The sequence below is a fragment of the Linepithema humile genome, chromosome 7 (assembly GCF_040581485.1).
Source record: "Linepithema humile isolate Giens D197 chromosome 7, Lhum_UNIL_v1.0, whole genome shotgun sequence".
Lineage (NCBI taxonomy): Eukaryota > Metazoa > Arthropoda > Insecta > Hymenoptera > Formicidae > Linepithema > Linepithema humile.
Genome location: NC_090134.1, coordinates 16,934,729 through 16,951,409, shown reverse-complemented (window position 1 = coordinate 16,951,409; position 16,681 = coordinate 16,934,729). Strand labels below are relative to the sequence as shown.

Sequence of the window (16,681 nt, the reverse complement as noted above, 5' to 3'; positions counted from 1 at the left end):
CAATATCCTAATATTAGACAATCTTCTCAATAGTACATAATTTAATATTATCAAATTATTAGCGATAATTTTGACACTCGCCCCATGTATAATATAACATCAGGCGTGACGGTTTCATAAATAATTAAAATAATCTGGATTCAACAAAATTTAATTGAAATTGAACGATATCACTTAGATGGAGATTAGTTAATTAAATAATATTCGTTAGTCCCTTATTTTTTTACATTTTTTTACATTTTTTACTTCTTTTCTCAGCGTCTTATTCCGCATCTACAATACTTCTACAATACTCCACAAGCCGGCTTGAGAACCGTGCCAAAGAATGCGTCGAATCGCACAATCGAGCCACGAACGATGGAAAATCTCGTTCGTTCCGCGACGGGCGCGAACTGGTTCCGCGGTGATGGGCCGCTGGCCCGGGGAAGAGTGCACCGTGGAAAGAAATGCCACCCACCTCGACCACCGCCGTAGCAGTACGTGTACTCGTTATAATCCATGGACGGCCTCTTGAGTAATCCCTCGCCTGGCACTAGATCCAGCAACGCGGTAGGGTCGCACATTGAACAGAGTGTTCACTTCTCTTTGTCATCGACGCGAACGTGGGGGATCACGCGACTAACCTTGTGATCCGCGTTAAGCGCGGAGAAGATGGCACGATCACACGCGTAATATAACAACGACGTTGTTGTCGTCGTCGTCGTCGTTGTCGTTGTCGTCGTCGTCGTCGTCTCGAATCACGCAAGACGTAGAGAAACGGACACCGTGTGTATTCGCCTTCGTATAAACGATCCTTCCGGTTTGGACTTCAAAGGGCAACTCCGCGACGTCGATGGATGGGCGCGCGCCCGCGCGTCCGCGTGCGACAAAGCGCGCGCAAAAAGCACGGTATTCCAAATTAAACTACGCCACACGTATGAAATACGACGAGGCGAGAAAAGAACCGCGGCGGAAAAACTCACCGGTGCCGCGCAAAAGGTCGGGAAAAAAAATATGCTTGTTGTTCTTCAAGTCGCACGGCCTGACTGTCATCATCCGTCGAGGTCGGAGACTCCGAGATGCATCGTCGGCGATTTTGCCTCTGCGACGGCCGTCGCTGTTTCGATTCGCACTCGCATTCGTTCACTGCACTGCACGATGCACGAAATTTCACAGACTCTCACTTTCTCGCAATTTGGACGCTCGGTGTCGCTCGGTCCGTCTCGAGCGCTTCATGTGTGTGTGTGTGTACTTTGAAGAATCAGAATATACGCTTCCGTGGAATCAAAGTGTACTCTGGCAGAATTGCACATCTAATGCGCTCCGACGATCCTTTCTTTATGTGAGGTAATGAGTAGAGAAGAGCGTCGCACGATGTAGATTAATAATAACCCTGTCTCGTGACCCGTGCGAGACCCAGCCCGTGACCAATTGAATACAGAGCGCAGCGTGGGACCGATCGAGTTTCTCCCAAAATTTCCAAGTACCATCCGCGCAGCTGACGAGGGTCGGCGATTCGTTCCACCGTAGGAGTCGTACGTTTCGATCGATCGATAAGCGACCACCGACAAGATCCTTCTTCCCATCGACGTTGTCCGGCGACGTCGGGGGAAACTCTTTTTCTCTCTCGCGAGCGCGGAAACCGGAAGCTTCCTCTCGCGTCACGTCACTTCGCCGAAGGAGAGAGCCGGCCGGTCGATCGACGTCCTGTCGTGCAGACCGTGTCAGCGGACGCGAATACGAAAATGCATTCCGGGAAAATTTCAGGTGACCGCGAGCGCTCGGTACACGCGACCGATTCACGCGATCCACGAGGATACCGTTTTTCTATACCGATCTATCACTTGACACGCGTTCGACAGTCGATTATCGTCGAGCGATTCAACATCTAAGATCACAGTTATTTTTCTTTCACAGTCGCACCCAATTGCTGATCGTATTGTTGTAATCAACACCGACCCGCGGGAATCCACGCGACACGATACTCGCGGATCGTCGACGAGCACAATACGAGCGTCAGACGATTCCTGCGGTCGCACTTCACTCCAAGGAGAACCGCACGCTTGCGCGGTCGGTGACAGACTGAGGACAGAGGGGCAACCGATGACTCCCGACACTGTGGATGCCGGAATGGTGGGGGAAGGCAGAGAGAGAGAGAGTAGGGAGATCCTTTGGCGGCGGGGAGGTTTGTGTAAGGGGCATTTTGGAAGAAGGGTGGAGGACGACGGTCGGGTGAGATGAGGATGATGGTGGGGCGAGGGGTTGTGAGGGGACTACCGGTGGGAGGGGGGGGGGACAACAGCCGGTCCTCGACGATCACGGCACCCACTACTCAACTGATGCTGCAGCGGATCCCGTCGAGAAAGAAGATCCGCTCCCTTTCTCGCACCGCCACCGCCTGGCCTGGCTCTCTTCTTCGGGTTCTCACACCTCTTCTCTCTGCCATCTCCGCTGGCCAGGAACGGATCTGCGCGGAAACTAACGAAACTGGAGCTTCAAACCTTCCAGAGATCTTGCGGAATGATATCGCTTAAGATTGTTTTAAGAAAAAAGGCACGTTAAGTTAAAATAAATTGTTGTTTGATCGATTTCTGACTAATTCTTTTTTCTTAGTAGTCTTTATACTAATTTCTTCTTTCGTAACTTGTATCTCCACTAATTTTAGAAAGAGAGAAACAGAAAATCAATTAAACTTCAGTTAATTTTACTAATATTTATGATTGCAATTCTCAAAAGTAATTAATAGTTTCTTTCAAGTAATATATGATGCTTGTATAAAAAAAGTCACGTTTTCTTTTAATACGTTTCCGTTTGAAGATTCTTAATAATTATTAGCTCCAGTTTCGAGCAAACACTATCCGCACCTGGCACCATCCGTTTTATCGGAGCGACTGGTTCCGGGCGGCTGATGAGCGATTAAAGTGTATCGCGAATATTAAGCGCAGAAGGGGAAAGGGGAGGGCCCGCGGACGGGATAACGAGATGTTGCGCCATTTGTACTCTCGATCTTCGCCCACGATCTTTCGATTATTATTGGTTTGGTGTGGGAGGGGAAGCGCGCGGCAGACACTGGGGACCGGTCGATTAGCGTGGGCACGGAATCGCAGATTGGAAATCGAAGAATTTCTCTGATGTATCGCGTGTGCATGCGATTGAAATGCAACAGGGCAGAAAAGGTGATTACAAGGACCGTAATCACGGCCATTGAGGCAATATGTCATTGCATGCATAATGGCATTCCCTTTGTAAGAATTTAGGGCGTAGTTCTGGCGTAATAACAGCACGGAAAAGACATACTCACGGATAGAAAATGTTTCCGATGCAATTATTTTTTTTATATTGTAACAAATCAAAAATATATATCGAATCTATCGGAAATTAATTAGCTACCGTGTTAGAATAATAATTAATAAATAATATCATCGTATTATTGTTTGCTGCGTAAACAGGCAACAAATATCGTTCGCGATATTCATTAATAGAACAAAAATATTTAAAATCCATTGTACCGGAACAACAAATTAATGTTATTACGATAAGTTTAGGACAATATTTCTCTTGTGGGCAACTTTGCGGTGTATTTGTATGCGCGGTACACGAGAGTTTTAATCAACCACCCCCAGCTAAAACCGGCGGGAGAAACGAGGTAAAATACCATAGCACACCGCATACATTGTAATCGTTATTTTTCTCATAATAATGTAAAATCGAAAATAACGCGTAATGTAAAATCGTTAATTTCGCGCGGCTTCTGACGTAATTTCGAGAAGCGTAAAAATATCTACAATATCATTTATTTGAATAAATGTCGGCTGTAAAAGCTTCATCGTTAATAAACTTTATGCGCAATTATATAGTGTTATCCGTTTGTATACGTATATGAATGCCTTTCGATCACCCTCAATTTGTGCCTGTTTCGCACTCTAAACAATGCACGCAAATTGCAATAACGGCTCTCTGTGGACACCGCGAGAGAAATACAAGGGGATGCGCTGTGCACTTCGCCTCTTTCTGGATTAACAAAATTAAATAAAATTTCTTCAAATATAATTTTGCCAAACAATTATTAATATAAATATTTAATTCCATAATTAACAATGCATGGGAAAATTTATCCGATCGCGTTCAGTGTAAAAAATTAAAATTGAGAATGTACACAAAGTCTTGAGATTCTCTCGTATAATAGCAAACTTGCCCAGTGATAATGTTTATCAGGATAACAGGCTCTCGCATAGCGGAGCAGATAGCGGATTAATTGCGAGCTTGTTCGCGCGAAAAAAGAAAAAAAAAAAAAAAAAAAACCGTGCGTCAGTAGATTGCCGACAAAAGTGCATCTGCCAGGCAAAATCTAGTCGGCATCTGTGTAAAACTGTTGCGAACAAGTGCATTCCTTCTTATTATTAGTTCACATCTCGCACGCGCGTTGTTTTCTTCGATAACACGCCGTAAACGCAAGCACGGTTGCAACAACGCTTCCCGCTCATTCCCGCAATTTTTATTTCGCCCCGTTGCGGTGAAGTTGCGCGGCAAATTAATGCTCGGGAGTGCGAGTTAACGGGTCAATGGGTAGCGTAACGAGACTTAAATGGGCCTGGAAAACACGAATGCTCGCAAGCGCGAACGCGAAACTATTGGCGCGACGCGAAGCGATGGGATGGATATCGCATCGTTCGAAAACCGGCTAGAAGGATGAGCACGTGGGTGGAGGAGCGCGTAAACGGGAACGTCGTGCCATCTCCGCGTTCAAATGTTTGCCAAGAGGGTTTGAGAGATCGTCGACGTCGCGACGGCGACTGGTTGAAGACCGGCTGCTGCTGCTGCTGCTGCCGGTCGTTCGACTGTCGCCGGCCGGATACCGTCGGACTCGGCGATCCGTTTTCTATTATGCGAACTTTACCGCCGTGCGTCGTGTTATTTTTATTTAAAAATTGACTTTTGTTGAAGAATTTTTGCCCGTTTCCGGCAGATACTTTCACGTATAAAATTCGAAAATTGGTAAACAGCAGTGATGAAAGTAGAACTCCGAAATTCGGAGATAAAGGGATTAACAATTATATTCGCAATTTGCAATTGTTTATTCGTTCGCAATTCGTTTCGAGAACAAGCTACTTCGTCGTAAACGGACTATATTTTGCAATTTCATAAAAGACCAAGCACAATACTGCGGGCCAACATGATAAGAGAGCAAGAGAGTAGATATATACTTTTAATAGACAATGGAAATTTGTTTCAGATATTTATGAAATTATCCGCGCGAGCCATGTTGAAAACTTAGACAATAGCCGTAGATTTTAGCAGCAGCTTTATACCGTGGGAGGATAAATTAAACTGCATTATCTAAATTCCCCCGGAGCATCCATTTAAATTCTCATAGTGTGGAATTGTTTTTCGCAAGAGATTTCATACAGCTGGGTTGTTGTAAAAAATTCATTTAGCGGTCTACGCGCGGGCGCAGGGAATCCGCTTGGTGCCCCCTCTAACCCCCTCCCCCACCTTTTCCCTCCTTCACATGACTGCTCTGAATAATGCGTGCACCATGGAGTTTCCGAGGGCTTCAGCGATCGTTTTACCGGGTTACCCGGATTCTCCCGAAATGGTGTAAACGTGACCTAATAGGTAGGACGCTTCCCTTGTTTTTCTGTCGCTCCGAGCTTCCTCGCCGTCGCCCGTTCACAGCCCGAACCAACCTGACCGTCGTCTCCGCCGCGCTTTATCTGGTCGGACAGTTTCGCACTGTGCCTCGACGTGCGATTAAGTTGTATCGCGGAATGAGAGTGGCCGGGACGAGCGGTAGATAAAAACCATCCTGTTTTCAACCGCGCGCGTCGCGCCTAACGAAGTCGGGATAATAAGAAGTCGAGTCGTGCGGTAAATTATGATGTTTCGAAGAAGGCTATCCGCAGGCCCGCACGGATCGTTCTGCCTGTAGGATCGTTAAAGCCGAGCGCGCTCGAACGGGCTCCCCTAATTTGCGTACCACTTGTGTGGTATCCAAGTTCGTAATTGTGTTATAATTGAAAACGAAAGCGTACATAAAACTTATTACCGGCAAGCAATGTTTGCTTTTATATTGCATTAAAACACTCGTGAAATAAATTTCATTACGGAATGCTTTCCTTTTGCCCTTTATAAAATATAATTAATTAAGCAGTGAAAGAAGAATTGGCCGACAATCGAAATTTATTGGAAGCGTGATCTTTCACGCTAATATATAGAGATAGATACTCTCATTCAAAATAACGATAGTAGATGTAAGGTCAATTTTCCGATTCGAAGATCTATAGCTTGATATTCATTCGCGTGACCCAATTCCACCCTTTCTTCGTTACTTTACTCTACTTCGATATTGAAATCCCAGAAAAGCTTTCGGCCGTAAATGGTGCTCGACATTCACGGAAGATGGGGCTTTCCGTGATCCGAGTGCCGGGAGTGCTGCAGCGACCTTGTTTGCGGTTGAGAGAAACGGGAGAATGGTCCATGATACTTTCTGTCGCGCGCAACAGAACGATCTGATTTTATATGCATTGAAGCATTGTTGAAATATCTATCGTGTTTTAAAGGGGATTTAAACTTGCTGAGTAAGTAAAACAACGCGAATAATCACGTTATTAATATCTTTGAGAGAAAAATGCGATTTCCTTTTAAAGGTAGGAAATAATGAGAAGTATTATAAATGTTGTTAGTGAAAAATAAACTTGAAAAATTTTTAAATTTAATTTTTCTTTCAGACTACTTATAAAACATTTAAGCGTCTCTAATACACTTTCGAGAATTTTTATCTTTCGCAGTTACACAATTTTAGCTACGAAAAGTTAAATTCTACTATATGTCATTTCCCCGGTGATCCGGTTAATTGTAATTACTGTAACGTGAGAAATATTGATATACTAATATCGATACCAGTGTTATCAACAGCTTGATACTTTGATACCTCTTTGTCTCGGAAGATTGTCGTCGGCTATCACGACAGCAGCGGAGCATGTTCGAGTAACTCGACACTCCCCGGCGATCCACGTCGGCGGTAAACTCTCAAGGTGGACGAGGATGAAAGTGAGATCGGTTCGCAGATGCGGGCATGGCACCGCGGCGTGTTCGGCGTAAATCGACTTTTTATATCGGCATTTCACACGGGACACTCGAAGCCGCCGCCGAGTTGTGCGGCCGCGCTCGTTAGAAAAAGGGTAATCCTCGTATCTTACGAACTTTATGTCTCTATAGTAAGGGCGACCCATCGTATGGACGACTGCGCTTAATCCTCTTAATCCACTATCGGTTGTAAAATAGTGAGGTAAGCCAATAAAAGTTACGCGCGTCGGAGCCGCGCGGGAGGTCCGTTTGCGACGACCAAACTCCTTGCCTGCTCCCCCCCCTCGCGTGAGGGGATCGCGCGGAGATTTAGAATGCGAAAGAAAGGGAGAGAGAGAATGGTGGGGGGGAGGGCATCCCTCACGGCCGCAGCATCTGCATACAAGGATGACGGCTTCGTAAATTACGGCGCTCATGGCGATGACTCTCTCCGCTCCGCGCGCGCCTGCACTCCGCCGACGCACGTCGCTCTCGGTCACGACCGGCGCGCTCCGCTGCCACGAAAACTTCCTCCGCCTTCGCGTGTAGTACCTCATCGCCGGCAACGCGGATAAACACGCGTACCCGGTCGTTCCGAGTTCCGTGTAAGGACAGGCACTTTACGGCCGCGCGGGGAGATAACGAGTACGTAACGCCGTAACTCCGTGCGCGGCGGTCTTTGCACGTCAGGTGCGCGATGTGCATCGTACTTTTTTTGTCTCGATAATGCGGTCTTCTCGCAACCATTTTGCGTTTGAACGTAAACGCGACTTTCGTGTGAAACGGCCAAAATTGACGGCGAAAATGAGGCGAATCTGGGATAACAATGGATAATGTTAAATGTATTAAAATTTTCAGAGAGAATTTTGTATTATGCAAACAAATCTGCAACATATTTCACAAATAACGCGGAGAATAATATAACGTTTATTCTACTGAGAGAGAAGAGAGAGAGAGAGAGAGAGAGAGAGAGAGAGAGAGAGAAAACTTCGATATATTGTATAATATATGTATATATCTTATGCTTCTAAAGTAGACTTTCCAGGCAGCGGAAGTTACGATCGTCGAAGTTGGAAGTTCCATAATAACGGCATTTCCAATCATTCATCCGAATATGAAAATGTAGGTAGTTTTCATAATCTTTCCAAGTTCCGCGCTCTTTATTTCTTCAAACTTTGCACATCGCGCAGCACCTTGATGCACTCATGGGCAACTAAGTCACGGCGGAAACTTCTCTAAACGATCACGGAACTTCGCTCGCACGTCGCCATCGTGCTTCATCGTTGTTAGTTTGGTTAAACATGCGTTTGTCGCGCTCCCCATACGAAGAACGAAATAAGTTGCAGTCTCAAGCGCGGAACTTGCACGGAAACGCACACGAGCGGCAGATTTTATGGATGGTGGCGCGAAGTCTCGTGTTTGGCATAAAATTAGTGCCAAGTTGGAAACTTCACACGGTTTCCGGTATATTTATGCTTACGATACAGCGACCGCATTTGATTAAGCAATAATTTATATTAAGCATATTAAATCTCAGTTTATTATTTATATTATAATTAATTTTTATTGAATTTAATTAAGCAAAATATTATTTTTATTGGGTTTAAATATCACACACACACAAATAATATCTTTAAATATAATTTAATATTCATTCTCCCTCTCTCTTTTGTTCAAATCGTATAATAAAATATCGTAGAAAAAGAATTACTCTAATTTGGTTTGATGTTCTCTATTTAGAGTTGAACGACATAGTAAATAGGTGATGTTGTAGCGTGAATGTGATACTACAACACTGTTGGTTCGAATCGGACATCTGGCTCGGGAGGATGAATCTAAAGATTACCTTGTCCGTCAGACTGCTGGACCCTTCGCAGTGCTACTTGCAAAGTCACGTTGGACCTGTTCACTGAAATCTGTTTCCCCATGGGATACATAGTAGCGAGAACGTGTTTGTTCGATGACAAGTATAAAAATTGTAAATTGATGTGTGGGAGCTTTCATCGATCGCAGAGCGAGAAGAGAAAATACGCGGAGTATATAAAGTAAAATTAAATGACGTTGCTGCTCGACACCATTAAAATTTCTGAATGATCGAATATTCTTCTGCATCTAACAGTCCAAATGCCCGATTTAAAAAATGTAGAAATAATCGAAAATAATATTCTATTTTCGCATAAAGCGCAAATGCAGTTATATTTTCAGCGTTCACACCCGACTTAAGCAGCGGCAGAATTATTGACTCCGGCTTTTTAGGAGAGCCTTTTAAAAATGCATCAGTTTATTTCCATTACAATTCGCTTTTATAGCTGTATTATTAATCGAGAGCGCACGCTGCTTTGAACTTTAGCATAAAGGACTCCGTCTTCCCGCATAATGCGAAAAAAAATGTTGCACGCGAGGGCGCAGATCTGATCTTCCTTTTGGGAGGCTCGTCCCACGAAACTTTTGGGACTCGGCCTCGGCGTTGTGCCATTCCGCATGAAATAAGAAGCGCGTATACCGCAGCGACCGGAGTGAGAAGAAGACGAAGAAAACAAGCGTGAGGAGGAGGAGGGCGAAGGAAGAAAGAAAGAAAGGAAGGAAGACCGAAAAGAACTATTGACCGGACGAAATGAAAGGGTGTCCCACCCTTTTCGAAATCCGAGCGGCGCATCCAACGTGTTCCCCGTGCTATCGCATTCCGTATCTCTCTCCGACGAGCAACAGTTACCACCACTATCATCCCATCCCGTGGGCCGATCATCACGCACGTACGTTTACACGGACGGAAGAGTACAGCGCGTAAGGTACTTTCGTGCACAAACGCAGTTGGCTTCGCGAGAGAGAGCCCGCCTGCCATCTGCCCGATACGCAATCCGCCGTGGCCTCCTCTCTTTTCTTTTTTTTTTCTTCCTTTACGTAATCCCAGACGTTTTCCAATCTCGGACGAGCAACTCGGGCCTTCATCCCCGCCTTTCTGTCGGAGGGAGCTGCATTGAGCGAGCACCGTCGTGCCGAAAATCGAATTCGGGATTCCGGGATTTCGACCTTCACCCCCTTCGCGCGAATCTGTCAACCCATACGGAGTGTTTCGATTGAAGTTTTGTACTTCTGGATTTGCCGGCGGGCTTTCAATCCGCCGGAAAACCCCTTTTTCCTGTGTGAATTTGTAACGTTACACGGACCCGATTCGATACGCGGCTGAATTCGATGTTGAAGTATTATTAAAATAGACGTGCAGCGTTGCGTTTTACTCTAATAATTGAAAATGCAGATTAAAAAAGGATGTTCGTTCGGCAATCAAAATCGTCGGAATGTGTATTTAATACGTATAATGAAATGCATTTTAATACAACAAAAAAAAAAAATAATAAATAGCATTTATCAAGGTAATTCTTGATCGATAAGTCGATATTCCTCAAACCGCATTAAGTTTATTAGCTACATATTTAAAAGCGAGCTACCAAGAAATATTTAAATATTTATTCTGTCAATCATTAATTACATCAGACGGTTTGCGCTTCGTGAAAGCAATTAGAATATTGGCGACGAATATAAGTCGTTATCTTTTCGCGTTTCAGAGACATCGCTATGCGATCGAAGATCTTCAACTCCGTGAGACTTCCCGCCTCAGCGTGATAATGCTCAATTTCACGATCTTGAAAAACATCTAACTTCCTGCGGGAAGATTTTCCGCGGTTCGCAATCTACTTGCAATATCTGCAACGGCAGCTACTACTTTAACCGGGAGTAATACAGTGTCGAGTTAGCAGTCACAGTGGGAATACCCGCTTCCTTAATGCACTTCCTGTTCTTACGACAGACTAAAGATCTTATCGAATAGGTTCGGCCGTATCTCACGCCGCTTCCCCCTCGTGCTTCGTAGCCCTTACTCGCGAGACCTTCGGGCTAGTTCCGGCCATCCCTCCGTGTCCACGAGATTCGTGGGGGGTATCCTTGGGAGGTAGGAAAATGGGGGAGAAGTTCTTGCTAAGGTTTCCTGCGGGCACCTTCGACCGCTCGCGAGTTGGGGTGCATATCCGATTGTTGAAATCGCGGCGCGATCGATGATAACGCCTTTGCGCTAACTCTAGTTTCCCGCCCGAGTAAAATAGAACCGTGGAAATAGAAGAGTGTCCTCATGATGTCATCCGGCACACGTAATTTGTATTTGCTATTTGCTTGAACAACAAGTGAACAGAGTAATAACAAATATTAATATTGTTTAATATTAATATATTATTAAAGCGAGCACCGCCGCATACGAGCGTATTTGTATTTTATTGTTGTGTAAATTTTAATACAATGCTAATGATGTATGTTAAAACATTAACGGATTTCTCCGATTTATTATTAAAGAAACCGCGGACACGAGCGTATTGTTAACAGTAATCGATAACACTTTTCCTGTCTTTACTCTTTATAAATAAAAAAATAAACCTCAAATTAGAAGTTTCGTTACCAAATCATACGTCATTGACTTACGTAAGAACACGAAAGAATAATTATAGTTTTTTTCTAATGTTCTTTTCTCGACTGCTTGTGCGTCAACTCTACTGACGTTGGACTATGCAGAAAACGTCAGAAAAATCTTACGACGATATGAGATAAAAATATCCACATATTACTAAATCTATCTTTCACTAATCCTGAAATAATTCGAACAGTCGCGTCAGATGACAAACGTCATTGTCAAACTTATCTGAACTTTTCGCAAGAACAAATAGTTCGTTGCGTCCACTTTTGGATTAAAGTGAAGAGTATAGTCGGACGCTGAATCACCCTTTTAGGCAATTGACGCAAATCATCTGACGCTAAAATACCGCACCGATGTAACGTGGAATATATCCTTTGACGTGAACACGATATATAGATTGGCGCTTCATTTATTTGGTGAGCAGTTTAGTAGTTTATACGCGAGGTCGTAGGATTCTAATATCGAGAATCTCGTTATTTTATGATGAAGCGGAGTTAACCTTTCAAAGCAACGGTCTGTGATATTTCCGTTCCGACAAGTACTACTAAGTAACGAGCGTCTGAGAACAAAGGATTGGAATAAATTTTTCGGCGGTCGACAGTGCGCGGGGAGCAGCTTATTTTCTGGCGTTTACGGTCGCCGATGGTAATCTCGGAGGCCCTACGGGAGAGCTCCGAGTGCCGACTCTTTCATAGGCTCGCCATCTGACACCGGGGCCTCTTCAGGAAGGAATCCGGTCTGCGTTTCGGCCCGAATTATGCTAATACTCCCCCACATCCGAGATTCACGTCGCCCTCTTTGCTGCCAAACGAACTGAAAGGGAGAAGAAAGTGGTCCCATGGTGTTCCGCCGTAAATCTACTTACTTATTGTTAGAATCGACAATTCTTAAAAGCAAATTGCATTTATATGAATGCGAATAAAGTGACTGTATATATATGTGTATGTAGTTTAGCGATGCTCGCGTTCCACAAAATAACATTTTTTTTAATATTACGTAAAAAATGCAATCATTTAAAAAAATTAGAATTAGAAATAAGATATTCTTCGCTTGCTATCTGAAAACTATTAATAATTAATTTCAAAATGTAATTGTAATGTAACATTTTGTGCGATATAATTTCTAAAAGCAATATGTATTAATAATCATCGATAATTTAATTTAACCACCAGTTTTTTAACTAATTGTAAGTATACAACAATTGTTGCAAATCAGCTTGAGAGTAATAATTGATTGTCCACGTAATGATAAGTCTTTAAAATTTTTCAACGAACATAAGAAACCTTACGTACTATTCAACTTTACAATTCAGCCCTGCGTATAATATAGTCTTTAGAATGCTTGCGTTCATCATTGTGTCTTATATCCCGCGTGCGGGATGCATTGTGGTCGCGCGGGTTTAACTGCGAACGGTGTGTTCCATATTTTGTCCGACGTGTCGGATGCGTAGGCACGCACGAAAAAAGCGAAACCGTCGAGAACAGAGCAAAGTATCGATATTGGGAACTCCCTTCTCCCTTTCTCCCAATTCCGCACGTGAGCCATGTGTCCTTTTTTGATATTATGTCATCTGCAGGCGAGAAAAGTGAATGCACCGCACACTCCGCGTTCTTGTAATGCTCTCAGTGGTTCTCATAAACCATATCGCAAAGAAAAAATCGTTAGTAAAATAGAATTTCCAACAGTCGCTTCTCTAAAGACATCTAATTTTACTTGTGATTATAATATCAATTCTCGATTCGATCAATATGCGGTTATAGAAGCTTCGCGATAACACGCTAAAGATAAATGGCGACTGACCTACTTGCAAGATTCGCGTCCTATAAATAGAGCGTTTAAAGTTTCGAGGGAAGATATTTATATCGGTACATAAAATACGTGATCACAAAGTTGAGTCACAGTTCACGGAACTGCATTCCCGTTAGCGCCGAGAGGGTGTGCAACGTATCGCCGCTTCAATGAAGACGTTTTCCATTACGAAAAGTTTCGCCCTTGGAGCGTTTTAATGCATGACTAAATTACTTATTATTCAAAGACGCAATTAAATTTCGGATTTACATATCTATTACGGTGCGCGCGCGGGTCGCCCGCGCGAGATTGCCCTACTTGCGCGCACCACACATAAATGCAGGAACATGATGGATGATACGAAATGAAGTGCAGACTCGCCCTCGAGACAGAAGTAATTCAATTTTGCTCTCTCGCACGAGAGAGCGGTATAATTTCTATATTAACTCGGTTGAATGTTGTTTGATTTAAGGACGACGTTAGAAAGGTTGTTAGATTAGAGAATATTGTATCGACCTTTCGCCGGTTTTCTCTCGGACTTTACCTTCCCCGAGCGCATAAAGAGTGGAAATCACGTTGTAACGCGCGCATAAAGCAGTAAGCAGCTTTTTCTATCGATCCTGCTTTCAATCTGCGGAGAATGCATCAATAAGGATGAAGTGTGCCGCGAGCAAAGATAACTTTGCAGAACTTTGCATGCCGGCCCGTTCAATCTTCTCTCCGAGAGAGCCGCGATATCGGCCCTGATATTGCGCGCACAAACGCGCACACACACACACACACACACACACATCTGCCTGTACGATTGAACTGTTTAAATATACAGACGCAGAATGCACTCAATTCAGCGGATAGAATCTTCGCGCAGTAAGAAGTTATCGGTCACAAAAAATCGGTTACAAGAATACCGACGTACTTTTTCTCCGCTCGACGATATCGCTTCGATTTCGATGGCCACCACTTATTCAGGGCGAAATTGTCAACGACTGTCGAAGATTTTCATCAATCACAAAAGACCAGCGGCTCGGAAGCCCCCGGCCGGAGAATAGGACCGCCTTATCCGCAATCCAATCTCCATTAGATCGACTGTTACTACACTTTTCGCGAACCATTCGACATTTGAGTGGTGGCGGTCGATCGAGCGGCATGAAAGAACTGCACCGATACGGGTGGGGATGCAACATTAATGTGCTCGTTGACATTGTGTTTATTCCGGCGTGTACACAGGCAAGTAAAGTTGGGCAAAGAGAAGGGGGAGAAAAGAGAAGGGACGAGAGAGAGGGGGGGAGCAGCATCGGCTCTATAGAAATAATCGAAACGGGCACAGCCGCTCGGGGTGGCAAGTTGACAACATACAAATACAAAATATATTCGTGTTAATACAAATAACTTTCGCACAAAACAAGTGTTCTCAACTGGATTTTCAATTTATAACAGCCATTTATAATCGAATCACAATTAATAATATTAATTTGTATTAATAATCTTCAAATTATCCATTTGCAATTTATAATTAATTAAATTCTTACTTTCAAATAATATCAACTCTTTCGACAATTAAAATTTTGAAACTTTTATTCTAAAGCATTAAATTCTTAAAATAGCTAATTAAACCAAACTTAGTTGAAATAATATTGTGGTAAGTAGCTCCAGGCGCAAAATGTATCTAAAGTCAATGCCGATGTGGGACAACTAAGGGAAAATAGAGCGCAGGTCCCGGTCCGGTCCGGTGAGCGCGAGAAGGGGACACAATCCCTCTCCCATGGATGATGGATGTCGGGACCTTTCAAGTCCGCAGCGCACGGGGCCCCCCCTCCTCCCGTCCTGTGATTATCTAATATGACGACGTCGAAAGGGGGATCCGGTGGATTCGAAACGATCGTTTGTCGTGGTGCAAGCGAGAGGGCAGAGACGGGCAAATTCGATGTACAAACCATAAATGCGACTGTACCGATCCGGGTCTTCTCGGAGCTTCCCCGAGCCACGACATTCTGAAAATTCGTTCGCGCCCCCCCGTCCTCCTAGCCGCCGCACCCTCGCGCAGATCCTTGTTGAACGACATACGGCTACCCGGGGACCGCCTCGCTCGCGATGAATAGCGGCTCCGTGTGGTTGAAAAAAAAAACACGCACGCACACCGATAGAGCAAAACCCCTTTAATCTGTCACTGCGCGCTGCGCGCTGCGCGCGCGACTCGCGCCGACTCGTGCAAGGAGAGAAAGGATACGCCCGGGATCGCCTTTTCCGGTGGGGCTTCTCCGGGACTGCCGAAATTACCGGGCTGCCACTCAAATTGGCCCGACGGCGAACAATCGGGCCTATTACGTGGCATTTGTCAGCATGGGCGCTGCTGTCACTGTGCAGCGAGAGAAGGGGGGCCCTTCTCGCGTTACGTTTTCCTTTCGGCCGTCGCGAAAGGGGTTTTGGCAACCGTCGGAGACGAGGGGTACCGGGCGCGGGGTCCCGCGGTGTTTAGGCAGGCAACAATGTGGCGTTCTTGTCACGGTTCACCGAAAAACGATGGCACGATCGCCACCTGTCGCGACGCATGACACCGCACCGGCGGCAGACTCGCAACAACGTGGAGAAGGTAGACCGAGAATGTTGCGTGAATTAAAGCAGACACACGTGTTGTAGATTGATTAATGATTGACGTGGGAATTGGGGATGCGAAGGCAGTGAAAATAAAATAAATGAGCGCAAGTAGATGCGTGCGCAAGCGAACGTCGCAATGCGACCGCGTTGCGAGGAGTCTAACGTTACACTTCTACAAGAAAATTAAAGAGCAGTTAAATAAACATGTTTCGGTAACTGAACAGTTTAAGAAATAAGTATAGCAATACGTATGATTCGCATTATTCGAGGGAACAATTCTCTTCGCGAGAAAAAAATTATAGTGATAAATTATTTTTCCGTTTCGGAAAATACACAAGCTATTTTTAAACATTCAGCGATACCGGATTATAAATTATGATATTATACTTTGGTGAAGACAAACGTCGTTCTTCTAACTGATGATTCGCGGAACACTCTTTCGATGCATATATTTTAGGATCGTCACAAGACCATTTGTCTTTGTCGTCAAAGAAGTGGCGAAGAAAATAGCGAAGGACAAACTTCGTTGTCCTGTGCGATCGGATCGAGACGAAGGTCCCAGTATCGAGCCTTATTTTGCGGACGGCCAGCTGCGAAGCTCGCTCTCTCTTTCTCTTTCTCTCTCTCTCTTCGACCGCCTCGATATTGACGATAAATATATATGGGCGGTTTTGCTTGACAGCGACAGGTTTAAGAGGCTTTTAAGAACGCTTCGCCGATCGTCCTGCGATCTTTCTCCACCTACTCTCCGCCGTTCGTTCTTTTCGGCCGCCCGTGCCTTTCTCGTCGGAGATC

At 44.6% G+C, this 16,681-nt stretch overlaps 1 protein-coding gene across 9 annotated transcripts in view; it reads right to left on the bottom strand.

Annotated features, from left to right (window-relative positions):
* Ten-m (teneurin transmembrane protein Ten-m) overlaps nt 1-16,681 on the bottom strand; it is a 554,800-nt gene that overhangs the window by 50,447 nt on the left and 487,672 nt on the right. The window contains exon 1 of one of the 9 annotated variants that reach the window (XM_067359318.1): nt 458-2,205. The exons of 6 other annotated variants lie outside the window; for them this stretch is intronic. In XM_067359318.1, the coding sequence (XP_067215419.1) occupies nt 458-563 (106 nt within the window). In that variant the 5' untranslated portion in view covers nt 564-2,205. Of the gene's footprint in view, nt 1-457; nt 2,206-16,681 lie in introns of those variants that run through there. 2 more of the 9 variants (XM_067359319.1, XM_067359320.1) reach the window with 2 other exon arrangements.